Genomic DNA, 20,898 nt, shown 5'->3' on the forward strand with positions numbered 1-20,898 from the left:
TTTCAGTTGGTTTTTTTTAGGGTTTTTTAAATTGTTTTCAAGTTTTTGTTGTGTTTTCCACACACCCTGGTCTGATTTCATCACATCACCGATTGATTTTGTTCCCACAGCCATATCGTATTAAGCGCTGCATATCCCTGTGCATGCAAAAAATTATGCAAAACACCAGCGTCAGGATCGTATCACACGCCACTGCGTTCACGTCAAGGTCGTGCACTGGTCCGGTGCTGAAGGGTGTCGATGTGTCTGGGGGGGGGGTGATGGGTACTGACACCTATCCTCACACACACACACACACACACACACACTCATTCTATCCACCTGACTCCATGAAGGAGATCAGACACACACAAACACACACACACTTGTGATTTAACACTAATGACATGAGGCTTTGGTGATTTTAATCTGCTTAAATAAAACATGGCTTCCAATGTGAGAGAAATCCTGCTCTTTCCCCTTCCCACAGCCATCTTTAGCGGCTAATCGTGCTAATGCTAGCTCCCATGCTACTATTGTACCTGGTTTGATTTGAACGTAAAGCATCTACAGTGGGAACGGTTGCGTATTTAGACTATTTCCCATAGTGTTGTTGTGCGCTTTGGGGCTGTTTAGTTTACAAACTAGGCACAAAAGAGATGTTTTATGTTAAATATTATGTTTTTTTTTTTATTGACTGACAGGACAAGCAAACTGACAGGAAGTGCGCGCGCCGAAAGAGATCGGCACGCGCCGTGCATGCTGAGTGCCGGTTGCCGGGGCAACGGCGTTGCGGCTCTGATAGGTTCTTTTCAGCCGGGCCACGTGACCCGCGGCTTTGACGTCACTGAGGTTTTCGGAGCTCAGAGCCGGAGCCGAGCGCGCGCCCTGACAGTCTGCGGAGTTTGGAGTGGTGGCTGTCTGTCTCTCTCTCTCCCTCTCTCTCTCTCATTCTCTCTGTCTGTCTGTCTGTCTCTCTCTCTGTTCTCTCTCTCTCTCTTTCTTGTTCTCTCACACACACACGCGTGCGTGTGTGTTCTGTCATCGCGTTTCCAGGTTATGGACGTCTAAAAGATCAGAAAACACCAGCTGTCCATCTATATTTCCTGCGGTGAGTTTTTGTCTCTCACCTACACACCACTCTCTCTCTCTCTCTCTCTCTCTCTCTCTCTCATACACACACACTGCCTGGGTCTTTGTGCAAGACAAAAAAAAAAAAACAGATATGAATCAATAAAAACTAAAAATGATACGGAAACTTCATTGCATCACATAACATCTTTAGGCACGCTATTCAGTGCACTACACTGGACCTGAAATACCAGCGTCATGTTCACTGCTTAGTGCACTCACTACACCTGCTTAATGCACTCTATCAGTAGATCTGCTTCTGGCTCTCAGCTCTCTCTTTACTGTATAAGTGCATTAAGTGGGCGTCTATAGTGAGCTGGAGTGGTGTCAGGTCTGTGCTCACTACTCAGAAGGTTTAGGATAACATGTTCTGTGCGTCTTCATAAATCAGTTTACAGGAGTATATAAGGCTAAAATAACCACTCCCAAAGACATGTTTAGTCCACTGACACTAATGCAGGGGATCATAACTGAGCTGCATCTCTCTGCGTAAATGAAAAATACAGATTGGATTGGATGATGTGGGTTGGAAGGTGTGGATTGAATGATGTGAATTGGACTGTGTACTGGTGTGGATTGGAGGATGTGAATTTGGATGGTGTGGATTGGATGATGTTGATTGGACAGTGTGGACTGGACTGTGTAATGGTGTGGATTCGATGGTATAGATTGGATGAAGTGGATTGGATGGTGTGGATTTGGATGATGTGGATTGGACTGTGTAATGGTGTGGATTGAAGGATTTGAATTTGGATGGTGTGGATTGGACAGTGTGGACTGGCTGTGAAATGGTCTGAATTGGATGGTATAGATTGGATGGTATAGATTGGATGGTGTGGATTTGCATGATGTGGATTGAATGATGTGAATTTGGATGGTGTGGATTGGACAGCGTGGAGTGGAGGGTATGGATTTAGATGATGTGGATTGGACATTGTGGTTTGGACAGTGTTATTTGGTTGATGTGGATTGGATGATGTGAATTGGACTGTGTAGTTTGGACAGACGGGATGGTGTGAATAGTGCGGAGTGGGTTATGTGGTTTGGACAGTGTTGATTGGACGTTGTGGATCTGAGTGATTTGTGTCTATTTGTAAATCACTCCTGAAATAACTCACAAACATTCATAAACGACTCCACCTGTGATTCATTTTCATCAGTCAATGACTTGCCAAGGAATCACAATATGCTTGTAGTTGACTTCTGAAATGATTCCCCTTTTTTTTTTTGGAGGATTTTTTGGGCGACTCCTTAAATCAATCACACTCGTTTGTTAAAGACTCTTTCAGTAATTCAGGTATATTCTAAAATAATAATTATATAAATTTGAAAATGACTCTTCAAGTGACTGAGCTTCATTATTATTTGACTCGTCAGGTGCTGCGTTTGCATTTGTAAGCAATACTTTTCAGGTAATTTTTTAAATACTCCTCCCATGATTCAGTCAAAATTTTTGTATGCTGCTCTTGGAGTGAGTCAGGAACATTTGTATAAGACTCCTCCAGTTTATTATTTACATTAATAATTGACTCCTTGAGGGATTTACTGTGTATGTGCTTGTACACTTCAAGTGACTCATGTTATTTTTTAAACAGCTTCTTCAAATGCTGCGCTTGCGATTGTAATCAACACCTCGAGAAATTCAAGTAATTTGGTTATGATACTTGATCCCCGTAACTTCATCCTCCATCTGTAAGAGATTTAAACGATTCACTTATTATCACTTATTGATTATTGTTTGTAAGCAACTGATTCACGTGTGTTTGTAAACGACTCCTTTGGTGATTCAACGTGGATCACTTAAAGAGACACACACACATTATAAGTGAAGCACAATTCGTTTACAAATGAATATCGATAAATGACTCAGAAATATAAGTAAATCACCAGAGGAGTCATTTACAAACACATGTGAATCAGTTGCTTACAAACAGAGTCAATAAGTGAATCGTTTAAGTTTATTGAAAGGAGAGATTGAAATGATTTGTTATTTTGTAATGAAGGGGGATTGGATGGTGTTGATTGGATGATGTGGATTGGACTCTCAATTCGACTCTCAAGTGATTCGTATCTATTTGTAGGTGACTCCTCAGATGACTTAGACATTTATAAATAACTCATCTAGTAATTCATTTACATCAGTCAATGACTTCCCAATGACTCTACACATGCTTGTACTAGACTCCTCAAGTGTTTCGCTTTCATTTTTAAATGTCTCCTTAGCGGATGCACTTATTTATTAATGACTCTTCAATGATTCCACTGATTCAATTTGTAAGTGATTTGGTAAATACCCAACGCTTACATTCGTAAATGACTCCTAACACTTACTGTATAACACGTGATCATAATAGAACTGTAGGTGAATTACATGGATGTCCAAACCACACCTTGTGGGATTTACATTTGTAAGCGATTCCTCAAGCAATTCAAATTATTCTGTTACTTTTGTAAAAGAATCCGAGGCTGATTTGCATAGATTTGTGTACATGAGTCATTTATGTTTCTTCAAGAGGTTGAAACGAATCACTTAACCTTTGTAAATGATTTCCAAAGTGTTTTGAGTAAATTTCTGGTGCTATATTTTATCTACTTGTCTAATTCATGTCAGGTCAATTTTTTCTTCTCGTCTCGTCCCGCAGAGTGAGACACACTCATGCTGTGTTCGGTGTTTCTTTTCTGCATAACAGGTTCTGTTTAAATTCACTGGAACAGATGATCACTCATCATCACGGCTCGGCTTACAGGAAGTCTCTCAGCCCTGGTCTGTCGTTTCATCACTCTCCTCTTAATTGTGGCACAGGCAAAAGGTTTAATATCCCACACACACGCACACTCGTGGGGATTGGAGCAAGCCCAGCTTCCGCGCTTTGCCGTTAAAGTGGTGGTGGGTAGGGGAGTGGTGGTGAAAGATAAAGATGATAAAAGAGATAGCGAGGTGAGCGGGTGAAGGCGCGAGGGCGTGGTCAAGGCTGCACCAGTTCCTCGTTTGTAATACAGCTGCTAGAAACGTGGAAAGAGTGCTCGGTGTGGTGTGTGTGTACACACACTGCGTACACTGTTTGTGTGTCAAACATAACCGGCTGCAAATGAATAATGGAGAGAAGAAGGACAAAAGAAAATATCAGTGGCTTTATTATTTTTTTATGGAAAAATAATCACAATCCTTTTATTTAGTTCGTTTATGGCGTGGAACCATCGAGAATCTAGCATACGGGCGTTTCAGCCAAAGTCCACAATGGTTATATTTACACATAAATAGAATTTGTGTGGAGAAAGAAAAGAGAGAGAGAGAATGAGAGAGAGAGAGATTAAGAGAGATGCTGTTCTGGTTTTTCTTTCTCGGAGAGAGTGAAAGGACGAGGGGAAAAACCTAAAGAGAGTTAGTACAAGATAAGAGAGAAGAAGTTGTAAAAGATAAACATTAAACTTCATATAACATTAAACAGCACTTTACAGCATTGCTGTGTGTGTGTGTGTGTGTGTGTGTGTGTGTGTGTGTGTGTGTGTGTGTGTGTGTGAAATGAACACAACAGGTGACAGATAGGAAGTCAGTTAACACAGTTGCATAAAAGATTGTGTATAAGGGAAGTGTGTGTGTGTGTGTGTGCGTGTGTGCGCGCATCTGTGTGTGTATGTGGTGCAAGATTAAAGCCTCACATCCTGCACAACTTGTTAACAATAAACTCACAATACGATAAACATATTCTACAGAAACCTCACTGTACCCGGGAGTTCAGCTGTACACACACACTCACACACGCACACATGCACACACAGAGGTTACAGGCGGCTCGCTTTTCCCAGAGTGTGTGTTAATTTTAGCTCCTGGTGGATGCTCAGGCTCTGAGCTTTTGGATTTTAGCTCAGTCTCTAAAATAGCCATGTCTGATTTATTTGTGTGTGTGTGTGTGTGTGTGTGTGAGAGAATGAGAGTAAAAATAGATGATGCTGAAACTCAGTGACTCAAATCTGAAAATATTTTTCATTAATTTATGTATAAAAAAGAACATTTTAGGCAGAACACGGTGCACATCTGAGTCAGGTGTTAACAACGAGTGTTATAATACACGATATGCTGTGTTTAGTGTGTGTGTCGTTAGGAATTCATTAACAATAAGTTTATATATCTGAACATCTCCCTCTGTTCTTATTTTTATTTTTTGTTGTAGTTTCTGTTTTATTTTACACATTTTAAACATTACATCAGACTTGTCACCTGTAAGACAATGTTAGCTGAAGAGTATTAATCATGAAAATAACTGTGATTATTAAAGTGGATGAGATTTACTTTAGTTATCACCATCGACTCGAATAAACAATTCGCTCCAATAATAAGGTTCCACTAGTCTATTCACGATTAACTCGTGTAAGCACAGTCGACTTGAATAATAACTATCAACTCGAAATAATCTCTATGAACACTCGAATATTCAACTTGTCCAGACATGATCAATTGAAATAGATATGATTGCCATGAATTGATCATAAACAACTCGTGATTAGATTGAATAATTATGAACATCTCGTATAAATACATGCCATCCAAATCAAGTCCTACAATCATAATCAATTCAAATAGTTGTGATCAATTCGAGTAAGTCATGCTCAACTTGAGTGAACAACTCAATTAATCACGAACAACCCTTATAGTTATGATCACTTTGAAAAATCGCGAACATCTCATATAATAATGAGTAACTCATATATTCATGATCAACTCATATAATCACAATTGACTCGAATAATCACGACTAATTAGAACTACTTGTATGATCACGATCAAGTCAAATAATCTCGAACGGCGCATGCGGAAGCGATCGACTCAAATAATCACGATCACTTCTGAAAGATCACAATCAAGTCTTTTAACTCCAATCAAATTTTAACTCCAATCACAATCAGCTCGAATAATCATAAACAGCTCGAATGATCTGGATCGACTCGCACAATCCCAATCATCGTCAGGTAAGTCACGTCCAACTCATATAAAAAATGGACAACTCAAATAATCACAATCAACTCATAAAATTAAGGTTCATTTGAATAAACCAGGTTGACTCATGCATTCTCAATCATCACAAATAACTTCCGATCAACTCGCTTATGTGTGGTCGGCATGAATAAATCACAGTTGACTCCAATAATCAAAAGGACTGGTTACGGAATGAGGAACAGCTCGTTTGTTTTAGTCCTGCCCCTGTACTATACTGAGTACTGTATGTGTGTCGGGGGGGCACACGCTATGCTGTAGTTGAACCGATGTCAGTGGAAGTTACACAAGTAATCCTGTAATCGCTGTGGATACAGCAGGTACGGCTCTAAACAGAGGTGAAGAAAACACTCAGGGTTAATCCATCATTAGAGCAGAGTCACAGGCAGGAGGCTGAAACATGAGACATGGAAAAAAACAGTACAATGGTGTAGATTAGGATGAGAACAGGACAGATGGGAAGGGTCGTGTCTCACATTACATCTTCTAAAATAATTTGTTAGTACTAAAGGTTGGTCACTGATCAGGGGTGGAAATTCACCGAGGCAGAAGGTAAAGAAGTCAAACAGCTGCATGTATATCTAGCTGAATATCCTGATACGTTGTGCTCCACTACACCACACATTCCCAAACGGAGCAAGGCTGCTACCCAGTGTGAGACGAGAAAAACCTCGCGGGCCGACCCAAACCTTTAATCACGGCTCTGATCTACACAATGGACGAAGATAATTGAACATGTCAATTTTTGAATCTAATGACAAAATTGAAATTGAAAACTTTTTCTGTATTCCTCAAAAACCACCTTAAGCGCACTACATTCAATTTTTCCGAGGTATCGCTGTCATCACAATACATATCGCACTTTTTATAGCACTCAAATCGGAGGTCAGGGCCAGGGGTAGCTCAGTGGTTAAGGCATTGGACTACGGTTTGGAAGATCCCAGGTTCAAACCCGACAACCACCAAGTTGCCACTGTTGGGTCCTTAAGCAAGGCCCTTAACCCTCAACTGCTCAGATGTGTAATGAGATAAAAATGTAAGTCGCTCTGGATAAGAGCGTCTGCCAAATGCCTAAATGTAAATGTAAATCGAAAGCTGCAAAGCCTCCTAAGTCACAAAAGGTGTAAGTGTATTGTAGGGTACAAGTTTATCTTGTCAACACAAGGCTCACCTTCTGATCACAAAGCCAATTAACTGTGTTAATGTGAATGATATTTACTCCTGCTGTTTCTGTGCTAAAACCTGGCATGCTTTAAATATGTGTAGATAAAAGTATATGTGCTCATGAGATAAAAAAAAAATGACCTTATTATATAAAAGATTTAGATGAATGACTTCATAGAAAGCAGTTGCTTTGATGTTAAAATTTTGATCTTGTGCTTTAAAATTTTTAAAAATGTATTTTGTATTTTATTTTAAAATATATATTAGATTTACTATAATAATAATAATATATTTTATATTTTAGTTATGTATTTTTTTGTAATATAGTGATATTAATAACAATATTATTATATTATAACTATATATCGTGGGCACTTTAGTTTTTCTTTATTTTTGTTTTAAATAAAGGTGAGTTACCAGACCTATATGCTGTTATATCATCACAACAACATCCTTAGGTATTGTGATATGGTGATATGATATTTCTGTCACATCACCCACCCAGAGCGTCGGCCGATCTCATGCTTGTTTCTGGAACGTGCTGAGGTTGGAGATGAACGTGGAGGAAAAAACTCCCACAAGACATCAGATCCTCCTCTGAGGAGTTTCCACACCACACTGCTGTTTTGCTTTCACAATCAATCATTTCAGCTCCTCTGTGTGAGCGCGCTTAAAGAAGCAGTCTAACTTTAGTACCTTAGTCCTTCACTGGAGCTGGAAGTGTCGTGTGTATCCTGGTAACTGTGGTGCAGTTTCATGCAACAAAGCGAACAGATGATTGAAATAAACAAAAAGATGACAAGTCTAATTATAGTTTCTGGTTAGAAATAAAGCAGTTGTTTGGCAAGCCCTGTTATGGAGTGATCTACTGTAGAACAAAATCAAGAACAAATCTCTATTATAAGACAAAAAACGAATGTATATTTGTATTGGATTTTGAATATCAGTACTATCTGAGATTAGCTTCTAGCATGCTAACTTGCTAACAGCCTATGGATTGGAGACGTATCAGAATATTTGTTTAAGACTCCCTTGATTTATTTACATTAGTTTTTGACTTCTTGACGAATTTATAGGGTCTTGTAAATGACTCAGGTTCACTTGTGAATGACTTAGCTGCTGATTCTTGTACATTATTTTGCAAGTGATTCATTCATTGACTCAATTTGCAGGCGACTCCTCAAGTGACTTGTGAACATTTTTATGAGCCTGTTCCAGTGATTCACTTCCATTTGTAATTGATTCGGTAGATTAAAGAATTCTCCTGTATAATTTGTATAAGACTCCTCGGTAATAAGATTTCCCTGGTGATTCATTTGCATTAGTTATTGATTCCTTCAGGGATTTACTGTGTATTGGCTTGTTATTGACTCAGCTTTATTTTTAAGTGACTTCTTACTTTCTGACTCCTATACTCCTATGTTACTTTGCAAATTACTCAAATGATTCTTCTGACTTAAATGTAACCTGTAGAAGACTCCTCATGAACATTTGACTCCTCTGATGATTCACTTTCGTTTGTAAGTGACTCAGTAGATATCTACTGTCGCCACTTTTGAAACGACTCCTTATGTGACTCTTTTCAAAGTGACTCAGGTTTATCTTTAAATGACTCCTTAGATGTTGATTCTTGCAAGACCTAGAGACATATTACGGGACAGATCAGTGTGTGTAAAAACAATTCTTACACCCCTCCTCCAAATCACAGCCATGTCCCAAAGTCTAGCTGCGATTGCTTTTCAGTGTGGCAAGACTGCATCATGGTGAAATCGCATTTACTTCTAATATGATGCAGCACTGAATTCTTTAAAAATACATAAAAATATGAGACACTGGTTAAGTAGGACTACAGAGGTCGACAGAAAAAGGAAGCATTGACCAAATATGGAAAAGGAGGGAAAAGTGCAGGATCAAAGCTTTCACAAGAACATAAAATCAGATGTGAATTTCTCTCTCTCACCTCATCCTGTCCTTCAGATTAGCATGAGGATAAGCCGTGCCTACAGGATAAAAATAAAAGCACATGTGCGTTACATAATGAGCAAAGACGAAGGGACTAATCTTAGCCCGTGTTAACTGTATACTAAACACCTGGGTAAGACCCCTGGATCATGTGACCCTCTGAACTGACATGTAGTGTTAATAGCGTTGTAAATGATTATCTGTTTACAGTCTAAACTGGAATATATCTCTGACTTAGGAACTCAAAAACTACCTGTGTGATTATTTATGCAAGTGGCGAGCACGAGGTTGTGAGTTCGAGTTCCAGGAGATTAATACTGATAATCCTACACAAATGATTCATTTATTAAACAACTGTTTTTTTGATGAACAGAAAAAAAATAGAAGAAATGAAAGAAAGAGAGGAGAAGATTAGACAAACACAGAGATGATTTAAGTATAGGAAAAGAGGAGTGGAATAAAAAAAAAGAGTATGAAAAGTCCAGATGTGCGCGTAAGAGAAATACAGATGTGGACGGAATAAAAAGAAAAACAGAAGCGTGAGGAGGGGAAAACAGAGTAAGATGGAGAAAAAGAGAGAGAGAGAGAACAAAAAACCCCATAAAGAAATGAAAATAAAACGAGACAGAAAATAAAAACATGGAAAACGGTGTAAATGGAATAAATAAAACGAAGCACGTAGATGTCAGTAATGTCTTGTGACGCCAGTGTGCAGGTGGAAACGGTGTTCCGTTATTCGAGGCGAGATGAGAAATAAATAGCGACGGAAAGGTTTTTTTTGTTTGTGATGATGATGACACAGCGCTGTCTGGCCGTCTCTCTCTAAACGTAAACACGACCACACACTTTAACCTTCCATTTACACTCTGATTGATAAACAGAAGCCACAGTGGGCGCCCCCCCCCTGCCTCTGAGACCCCGCCCAGGGGAGGAGCTAACCCTGGTGAAGTGTAAGAACAACAGTCGCTACTGTGTATTGGGATGTTTGTAACGTAGTCGTATCACCTTCTTCCTCTCTTCTGGAGTTTTCACACTGATGTAGCTGATAACAATCTGAGATGATCAAAACATCATCTGCTCTTAGAGCTTAGTGTTACGAGACAGAAATATACAGATGTAGGAAAATATTTATTTGACTTTAAAGAGATGTGTGGCCCTGATCGTGACTGAAAATGTACTTTAATTTAATTACATTTTAATAGAAAAATCTTTTTTTTATTTTTATTTATTGTGTTTTTTTTTTTTTTTTGATTGTGTATTCTGTACAGGGACTTGTCAAAATATCTCCAAAACCATGCCTCAGGGTTTTTTTGTCATTTTTTATGGACAAATATACAGAGAAATAGACAGACAAATGGACTAAGAAATAGAGAGATGGATAGACAAAAAGGTGGACAGATCAAGGGGCAGGCAGGGAAGGACAGAAAAGAAAGGAAAGAAAGACAGCAAGATGAACAGACAGATGGATAGACATGTTGCAAGATTGACAGACAGACAGGTAGCAAAATGGACAGACAGACAGAGGGATGGACAGACTGACAGAAGGATGGACAGACAGACAGAAGGATGGACAGACAGACAGAGGGATGGACAGACAGACAGAGGGATGGACAGACAGAGACAGGTGTTTGACTAGGTTTGAATCATTAAATGCATCAGTGCACCACAGTTCCATCCAGGTGTTTCCAGCAGTTGAGTAGGTCTCTAATTGTGAGGTCCAGTGAGATGACAGTGAGGACAGGGTGATTGCTCCACAGCAGCTGATCTGTCCATTGGTGTGGCGGGGGCAAAGGAGACGAATGCGGGACACGTGGTGAGAAAAAGAAGCAGCAGAAACACAAGCAGGTTCAGGCCTGTACCGCCGCTCACGCCTGAAACACAGCGCCGGGATCCGAGCGACACGAGCAGCACACAGAACCCAAAAGACTTTACAGAGAGAGCATCACACTGAACTCTCTCTCTCTCTCTCTCTCTCCCTATGTCTCACTCACTCTGTCTCTCCCACTCCTACCTGTAGTTTAGTTCTGATAAAGCACTATAAGATGAATAATTCATCTAACAGGACTGTCCTCATCTCTCCAGCAGACTGAGATGTTGATGTGATGAGATCGACTCATAGTTTCATCTGTTCTTTTTTTTTTTTTACACAGCTGTGAGACCAGGAAAGGCTCCAAGTGTGTGTCTCACCGTAGAGGCGTTAAAATGTCCACTCGAACATCTGAACATACTGTATATAGTACAAGAAACATTTACAGCATCCGTCGGTGGTTTTCAGCCGCACCATCACATGTGTGTCCAGGTGACGTGTGGCCCAACGTTACACAACCATGACATCTGCAGGGAGCTAACGAAGGTGCTAAGAGCCTTAGAGTTAATTTGAGATATGACCTTTGGCCTGAGGATCAGAACCCGGCTTTAGGAAGGAGAACTTCTGGGGACGTGAGGCTGAGCGAGGGGGGATCAGGGATGATGTCATCACTGTAAGAGAGCACGAGGAGGGATATGAGAGTGCAGAGAGAGAGAGAGAAAGAGGGACGGAGACAGTCTGGTAGGATAAGGCTGGATCGTTAAGTGGAGTTCAGAGTGAGACAGAAAGAGATGCATGTGTGTGTCCATGATTCTGTAAATTAATGTATTTATTCGGGGAAGTGTTAACAAATTTCACTCTTCCTCTTTATTAATTATAGGCTTTTTATTTATTTTTTAAATCCATCGCCGTGGCAACATCATGCAAATGCGGCCGATCCATTAAGCAATTAAAGTGTCTGGTGTTACATCTCCACAGCGGAAAGAAAGGAAAAAAATAAACAGGACGGATGCAACTAACACACACATACACACACACAATACAATGCTCTGGTCTGTTCTCGAAATGAACATCTTTAATCAAATATTTGGAGTACTCTATATATTCTTTCAGTGAAGGTGATCACAGAAACACATGCACACTGCTGCTCCCTGACTCTTACGTGAACGCCGGTGTGTGTGTGTATATATATACACACATAAATGCAAATATTAATCGTTCTATATAAGCGTGATGAGCAGAAAAGCAGCTCAGAGCATGAGGAAGTCACAAAAACACCTCTACAAACTTCTTCACGCTATATTTCACTCCATCTTGTTCTTGTTCCAGAGTGTTTCCTAAACAAGTGCTTAGGATGTGTGCACAAACATCCAGATTGAAAGAAAGTGTCATTTATGACATCATAAATCTGTTCCTCTGTGATGTAACATGAATAACGGCACTCCAGTGACCAAGCAGACCGAGAGAGAGAGAGAGAGAGAGAAGGTAAGGGATAATGTGGATGATAGAAAGATAAAAAGTGACAGAAAAAATAAAACATGTGGAAGAGAGAGAGAGAGAGAGAGAGACAGATGGAGAACTTTCTGTTTACAGGATGCAATATTTCTTTTCTAATTTTCTTTCTTTTTTCAGTCTTTTGCTTTCTCTGTCTCTCTCTCTCTCTCTCTCTCTTACACACACACTGAGCTTGTGTTCAGGCTGAGAGGAACAGGTTGCGGTGTGTGTGTGTGTGTGTGTGTGTGTGTGTGTGTGTGTGTGTGTGTGTGTGTGTGTGAAAGCCAATTTGCATCAGGAAATGATGCTGCTGCAAATGCTTGTATGTACAAACACACTGTGTGTGTGTGTGTGTGTGTGTGTGTGTGTGTGTGTGTGTGTGTGTGTGTGTGCGTAAGAGAGCAATGGAAAATTCGGTTGATGAGAGGTGAGGGTGGAACGGAGGAAGAGCGCATGAGGCGCAGCATCGGTTTATCACACCGCTGTTCACACCGACATCCTGCACCGCACACACACACACACACACACACACACACACACACACCTAATGGCTTGTTAAAGACCTACATATAGTTTTTCCTCCTCTTTAATCCTGTAACTAGGACATTTGTTGACTGTTAATGTGTTTATTTTATCAAAATAAAGTTTGCGTAACATTCTATAATTCTGTAAAAAAAATCTTTTTAAAAATAAATAAATAAATGAATAAATAATATGTAAATGAGTGACTAAATTACATTCACAAAATCAAATAAACAAATGTTTTTGGTTTTGTCATCACAGTCTCCGGACATGTTTGTGTGTCTGTAAGCACCGGACTTCCAGTAGCATCAATCAGTTAAAGAGTGAGGTAATGTTTGTTAATGAGGGGCGTGGCTTATGTACACTAGGAGTGATGGATAGGTCATTGTCTGATCTTTAAAAGTCATATCCGTGCATCTTGTTGATGACACATATACACGCACACACAGATTAAACACTAACATCTGGTTTTGTTTGTTTACTTAATAATGAGTAATGAATAAATAATGGATTTAATTTGACTGTTTGAAAAGAATCATCAAGGTTTGTCTGTTTGATGTGGAAGTTAGTGATGAAAGTAATTTTTTTTTTCTCTATGTTTAATTAAACATTTTGGTGTTAGGTGTAGTGTGAGAATTTGGGTGTTTGCTGGTAAATTGCTGGTATTAGGAGGGAAAAGAGAAATACTGATGTTTGGTGTTTGATGAAGAATGCTGATCTTTGATGAGGCTTGGGAATGTTGGTGTTTGGGGAATGTTAATGCTTGATGTTGAAGAACTGTTGTTTGGTGAGGAATACTGTTGTGTGATAGTGTTTAATAAAGAACATTGTTCTTGGATGGATGAGATAAAAGTGTTGGCTGTAATGCCTGTCAGTATTGGTGATTGATGGCGTTTATTGAAGAACGTCAATAAAGCAGGAATTATACTGTTTAAGAACTGTGAATGTTGGTGAGGAATACCAGTGATTGATGGTGTTTAATGTAGCATAATGGTGTTTGATTGTTTTAATTTTTTGTTGTTTAATGGTGTTTACCTAAAAGTTGGAGAATATTAATGCTTGATTTTGAGGAATTTTGGCTTTTGTTAGTAAATGCTGGTGTTCCGAGAGGAATACTGGTGTTTAATGATAAATTTTGGTGTTTGATGGTAATATTTTTGTTTTTTATCTAGTGCACATTTTCAAACATTACTTCCCTTAATTGTTAGCACTGATAGAAGTAACAAGTAACCTATAAACATTTGTCCAGTATTGATCTCTTCCTCTCTCTCTCTCTCTCTGCAGCTTAAACAGAATACGCATCGTAATGGGGAAGCAGAACAGCAAGCTCCGTCCCGAAGTGATCCAGGACCTGCTGGACAGCACAGATTTCACAGAGGAAGAGATTCAGGAGTGGTATAAGGGCTTCCTGCGGGACTGTCCCAGCGGCGCTCTCACCATGGAAGAGTTCAAGAAGATCTACGGCAACTTCTTCCCGTACGGAGACGCCTCCAAATTTGCAGAGCACGTCTTCCGAACCTTCGACGCCAACGGGGACGGAACGATAGACTTCCGAGAGTTCATCATCGCGCTGAGCATCACGTCGCGTGGCCAGCTGGATCAGAAACTCAAGTGGGCTTTCAGCATGTACGACCTGGACGGCAACGGCTACATCAGCAAGGCTGAGATGCTGGAGATCGTACAGGTCTGTGTGAAAACCTGATCTTTGGGGAGACGCTAACACGTGATGCTAATAAAGAGCTCTGGAGAATTATTTTTTTTGTTTGTTTTCCAGCAGACAGAGAGATAGTGGGGCGGCTTCATTTCGCACGGGAGCGAGTTTAGGGTTTAGCCAATTAACACGTGCAGAATCGATGAGTCAGATGCGGGAAGGAAAAGCAACACTGCAGCAGCTCTGAAAATAATAGCTCGACACTAATGGACCAATTATCCTCTGCATCCAGAGCGAAAGCACAAACAGCTTGTGTTCATCATCTCTGTCATGCTCGCTGTCACTCTGTGTACACCACTCGGCCAAACACCTCACATCAAAGCACAGCAACAGGAAGTGCGCTGTGGTCTCATGAAATTACACAACAAAAAACAAAAAATTATCCAGAGAAACTGGATAAAAGATGCTTTTACTTTAAAACAAACACCAAATAAGAAACATATTTAAAAACTAAATCCTTTATCACCTTTCAAAAGCACTAACATTTTGTATCAAACACCAACAATTCCTTTAAATGTTATCACACTTTTATTCCTATTTATATTAGTGATAAATATTACAATAATAAATGAATTGTATTAAGTAGTATTACTTAATGCAATTTACTCAGTATGTTGGTATGCATTCACCAACAAACACCAGCAACCACCATCAGAACAAAAACTACCTTAAATGGCAAAAATGATTTTAGATCCTGACCACCACAAACATTTTTGTCATAAAAATAAAAGCAACACCAAATATCACCAAACGCATTCATCATTAAAACAAAATGCTTTTGTGTTTAACATCAAATGCAACAAATACCAACATTTACATCCACCACTACACTCAATACTCACTAATAAACACCTACACTCCAGCATTCACTAATAAACACCAACATTCACTACTAAACACCATCACCCAGTGTGTTCAACACCTGCATTCTTGAATATAAACACCAACATTCTATATTAAACACCAACATACTGTAATAAACACCAGCATTCACACACTACAATATTTTATAAGAAATATTTAACCTTTGAATCATCATGAAAAAACAGCAAATACATAAACTCTGCGCACATTCCCCATCACTTTTGTGTACAGTTTGGTGTTTACCAATGCATTTTAATGAGTATTGATGCAAATGTTGGTGTGTGATTGGCGATATTGCTAAATGCTGGTGTTTATGGTATATGGTTGATTGATGGTGGTTGCTGGTATGTGCTGGTGTTTAATGTAGGATAAATATTTTTAAAGGAGATTGTTGGTGTTTGTTAGTGTTTTTTAAAATGCTGATGAAACTTGCTGATGGACAGTGAAAGGAAGAAAGCAGGTGTTTAGTGGAGAATATGGGATGTGTGGAGAATAAAGAGCGCTAGTGGGTGGTGTTTAATTTAAACCGTTTGTGTTTTAGCATTTGCATTAAAATATGGAATTTGATAATGTTCAAGAAATTACATTTTAGATGGTGGTTTGATTGTAAAATATTGTTTTTATGTTGTTTATTAGGTAGTGTTTATGTTTAACATTTATATTAAAATTGTGGAGTTTGGTAAGGTTTGAGAATGCTGGTGTTTGGTGGTGTTTAATGAAGAATGTTGACATTTAAGGAGTATTTCTGTTTGATGTTTAAGAGCGCTGGTGTTTGTATAATGTTGGTGTTTGATGGTACGGCCCATAATCGAAACTATTGGTATGTGATAGTTTTTGACTGCGTAAGATGGTGGGGCTTGGTGTTAGGAGTATCAGTGTTTTGGTGTTTGGTGGAGAATGATGGTATATGATGAGGTGAACTGTGTGTTAGTGTGCAGCTCAGTGTAGTATTTGTGGCTGAGAAAATAATGGTGTTTATGGGTTGTCTGTTTGTTATTGATTTTGCACTCTTATTGAAACGTCACCGCAGCTATGGACTCTGACACATGAGAGCAGGTTTACGAGAGGGAAATGCAAACACCCTGAGCTAGTTAAACACCTCCCTTATATTTGTCAGCCAGATTACTGACCCAGGTAACAAGCCCTGCAACTTGGTTTTACTGATGCAGTTTTATTCCACAACGCAGCTGATTTCACAGTGTATAATACGGTATTTATGCATTTAGACGTATGTATTTATCGATCTCTCCTTCATCTTTTTTTCAGGCGATATATAGGATGGTGTCGTCGGTAATGAAGATGCCGGAGGACGAATCCACACCTGAGAAGCGAACAGAGAAAATCTTCCGCCAGATGGACACAAACCGTGATGGTGAGGCTGCACACACTAGCCCAACTAGCATGTCCCCTGTGGGTGTGGTCTGTCCAGGTTATTTATTTATTAAATGTTTTTTCGCTGTATACTACATATCGCTACATATAACGCATAAGTATGTGCACCCCTGAGCATCACACCCAATGTTGCTTGTTGAACGTCCAGTTACAATACACTCAAGTCTTCTCTTCTTAGAAGGCTTCCCACTAGATTTTGGAGTGTTTCTGCGGAAATTGTGTTTATTCACACGTTCTAGAACACCCTGTGTGCTGAGTGCTGATGTGAGATCAGTTAAGGAGGCTTGAGTTCCAGTTCAGTTCTCTGTGCAGCACACTCGAGTTCTTTCATGGGTGTGATGATTAGGGTGTACTTACTTTTGACCACATAGTTAAGCCTCCATAAATTAGTGATGGTCTGTCAGTTACATATTGTAGGATTTAATTGTTATAGTTCAAATATTTTTTGTTTGTCTTTGTGCTATGCAGCATGACCTCATGCACACTTATATTGAAACATAATGTAGCTCCACCCACTAACTAAAAGTAGCTCCACCCGCCTACTAAAAAAGCCAGTTTTCTGTTATCGATAGTGAACCTTGTGTTGATACTTTTGCCAATAACAATTATTATTATTTTTTAAGAAGGTCCTAATTTTAAAAGTTTCCATTATTTTATGTCTTTTTCAGGTAAACTGTCTCTGGAGGAATTCGTGGAAGGAGCAAAGAACGACCCGTCTATCGTGCGGCTCTTGCAGTGCGACCCAAGCAGTGTCGGACAGTAAAACATGCGCCCCCTGCTGCACCGTGTTCAACACTGCAGCACTCTTCTTCTCCTTTTAAACTAAACACACAGATTTACACAAAGCTCAGCATGAGAGAGGGAAATGCCCACTGACCAGGAGCTGTGTGCTTAGAAAAGCACTTATACACACACACATAAAAATATATACAGTACATATATATATCCACGCACATACACACACACATGGACTCACGTGGACTTGTGTAAATCCCTCTGTTCGGTGCATACGCGCTGATACAGGAAACAGCACCTTCATACATGAAGTGCCGGAGTGAAATGTATATGTTGTGTAATATAGATACGGAGTTATGGAATTATGGTGGTACAGACCGATCCAGAATTGAACTAGTCATGATGAAGTGACATCAAATGTCACGATGTGAAATATGAAGGGACGTGTATTAACGTGTTTGTGTTCTGTAAAAACGTGTGATCTTAAAGAGGAACTGCTTTATGAGACGAGGTCTGATCAAAAAATTCCTTTTCCACAAACACTCTGCGTGTCGTTGTTACTGTTATATAGAAGGCGAGGGACGCCTCGAGCGATGGCACACTTAGCTAATCTAGCCGATTCACTAACATTAGCCATTAACATTAGCCTTACCGCTTTAGCAGTATTTATTAAGATCTTATTAAGCATCATAAAGGTATGTTTCATTACACTGAAGCTGATTATTTATCTATGACAATGTTTCCCGGAGTGTTTTGAGTGTTTTATTCCTCTGCCACCACAGCAATTTGACTCCGAATACATGAATCTTTAATTTGCTAACAATTAAAAAGTCAGTACTTTTTACTGTTAAAAAAAGCTTCACTGGAGACTGCTTCTATAAACCTAAAAAGACCACATTACAGAAAACTTGGCAAGCTTTTACTATAGAACTGATAACCTGCCATGATAGCATTGATCAGCGTGTTTGCTAACTACCAGGCTAGTTCGAACCCGGGACGTGAATCTGAGTGCTACACTCTCAGGACCTTTCTACTTTTATTCTATTTCACGTTTGGCCCTTTACAGAGTCTTTGATCCAGGTTGAAATAAATATATGTAACGACGATACGTTTGTCTTGTTTTGGAATAAGGTTAGCCTAGCATGTGAACAAGTCTTCTAATAATGTTTCTGGTACGCTATGCTAAACATAATATATTATACTGTGTATTATACAGCCTTGTTTTCTCAATCAGACCTTGTTTTGTCATCTTTAACACCATTGTGAGTGCGTGATGTGAGATTTCTCGGTACAACTAGGAAGTCGATGTGACAGTCTGCAGGTTAAGTACTGTATGTTTCATGCTTCTATATCTACGTCACTTAATTACCATTAATGAGCTGCAGGCGTGTTCTGGCATAAGTTTTTTTTTCTTTCTCTTATACAATGCCATGTAGCAAAAAGCAAGCTTCACTTTTCCTCTAGCATCACTAAGATTATTACCTAGCTACAATTATGGTTACAATTAAGCTTACGATTAAGCTACAATTAAACATGCGATCCTGCGACCTATCATATAACCAACCGCCGTATAGGCACACGCCTGCTTAGCTTAGCATCAAATTCATCAAAATTGATGTTCAGAATCCAACCGTGAACATGTACATTAAAGTAATAGAAAGAAAAAAATATATTTATATTTAAAAGCAGGAAATATTTATTCTTTTTATTTGTACTGCTGGCGCCCTTGTCGCACTACGATATTTGTTAAATTGACCGTTATTTTTTTGTTTGTTTGTTTATTGGATGTGAATTATGTATCAGATGTTGTTTACTGTCCACTGTAATTAATGTGAGACTTCATTCAGTATGAAGAAAGATATTAAAAAAACATTTTATGCACAATACGGTTTTATAAACATTCCAAATGAACTATAACCATATTGAATTTTACTGGCTGCATGTTTCGTTCTTTTGCTGCTTTATTAGCGACTTATGCATTATATATTATTATATAGCATTATATATATAATATAAATACAAAATTGCACAAAGATTGACCACAACTAGCATGATAAAATTGATTTTTTTTTACTTTTCAAACTAAAATGCTAGCAATTTTACAGTATGTTTTCATGTACATTAACATTTAGCGAGTAAAAAAAAATTGAGTATGACTTGGCAACCTACTAGGCTGATTTAGCAACACTTTGCCAGGATGCTTAAAAAAAAACACATGCACAACACGCGTTCTCCAGGACACGCCTACATCACTGCTGAGACATGTAAAGAAGTACATTATGTCATTTATTAAACAGTCTGAGATTTTTTATTGAGACAGGATGTTTTACTTTTAGATATTATTAAGGAGCTTTGACAAACAGAGGGCGCTAGTGTGCACTATGTTAATAAAAATTTGGAGTAATTAAATGTTTTTTTTGTAACAGTTGTTACATGTTAGATGTTATTGAGGATGATCTGTAACATTTAAGTGAGATGTTTTTGCAATAGAGCTGTGTTATGCACTGAAATGCCCCCCTGCCATGGATTGCCCCCCCCCACATAATCGCTATCAAATATTATATTAGAACATAAATTCATAGGTTAATGGTTTACAAATTACGGGCAATCTATGGCAGGGGGGCATTTCAGCGCATAACACGTGTTACAAAATAAAAACACTTAGATGTGTCAGTTTATCTCGATGTGTCAAGCGACGTACGAAGAACGGACCCCTGATAGGGAAAAACAAAACAATACCAAAAACAACAAATACACCAGGGGACGTAACACAGTTGTCTGAAAGTTTTAACTCTTTCAGAAAGCTTTAATTTCCTCATCACTAACCATCCCCAGGTTAATGCTAAGCTATTAAAAAACCAACCACTAGAACGGTATGCTTACATTACAGTTGCTAATGGATAAACCACTAGTCAGAATTGCTAGCAAGTTAGCAATTAACTATTTTAATGGCCAGCTAGCTAACATTATACTATAGTGTGTAAAATGATAGCAAAATCACTAGCAAGTTGGCTATGAGACATAATAATACACACTAGTTAACATTGGACACGTTATCATAATTTGCGAACCAGTAGTAACATTAAAGCATGCTTGCTAACATTAGGGTTACTATAATTTTGTGAAAACCAGTCATAATTTTGC

The 20,898-nt window shown here is 38.9% G+C and overlaps 1 protein-coding gene across 2 annotated transcripts; it reads left to right on the forward strand.

The window, feature by feature from the left end:
- The first annotated feature begins 899 nt into the window (after nt 1-899).
- On the forward strand, nt 900-19,671 carry ncaldb (neurocalcin delta b). Of its 2 annotated transcripts, XM_053492592.1 has the most exons (5): nt 900-1,090; nt 3,801-3,920; nt 14,337-14,736; nt 16,894-16,999; nt 17,688-19,671. In XM_053492592.1, exons 2-5 carry the CDS (start codon nt 3,826-3,828, stop codon nt 17,780-17,782), a joined length of 696 nt encoding a protein of 231 aa, XP_053348567.1. In that variant the 5' UTR covers nt 900-1,090; nt 3,801-3,825; the 3' UTR covers nt 17,783-19,671. The 2 variants fall into 2 exon arrangements, with proteins under 2 accessions (XP_053348567.1, XP_053348569.1); XM_053492594.1 differs by lacking the exon at nt 3,801-3,920 and having other exon boundaries at nt 903-1,090.
- The last annotated feature ends 1,227 nt before the right edge of the window (nt 19,672-20,898 follow it).

The sequence above is a fragment of the Clarias gariepinus genome, chromosome 3 (genome assembly GCF_024256425.1).
Source record: "Clarias gariepinus isolate MV-2021 ecotype Netherlands chromosome 3, CGAR_prim_01v2, whole genome shotgun sequence".
Taxonomy (NCBI): domain Eukaryota; kingdom Metazoa; phylum Chordata; class Actinopteri; order Siluriformes; family Clariidae; genus Clarias; species Clarias gariepinus.

What these genes read in the sequence shown, in the direction of transcription:
- ncaldb (XM_053492592.1), top strand. Translation starts at nt 3,826, where the DNA reads ATGATCACTCATCATCACGGCTCGGCTTACAGGAAGTCTCTCAGCCCT. An exon ending in AGATGCTGGAGATCGTACAG is followed by an intron (nt 14,737 to 16,893) that starts GTCTGTGTGAAA and finishes TCTTTTTTTCAG; the next exon opens with GCGATATATAGGATGGTGTC. An exon ending in GATGGACACAAACCGTGATG is followed by an intron (nt 17,000 to 17,687) that starts GTGAGGCTGCAC and finishes TGTCTTTTTCAG; the next exon opens with GTAAACTGTCTCTGGAGGAA.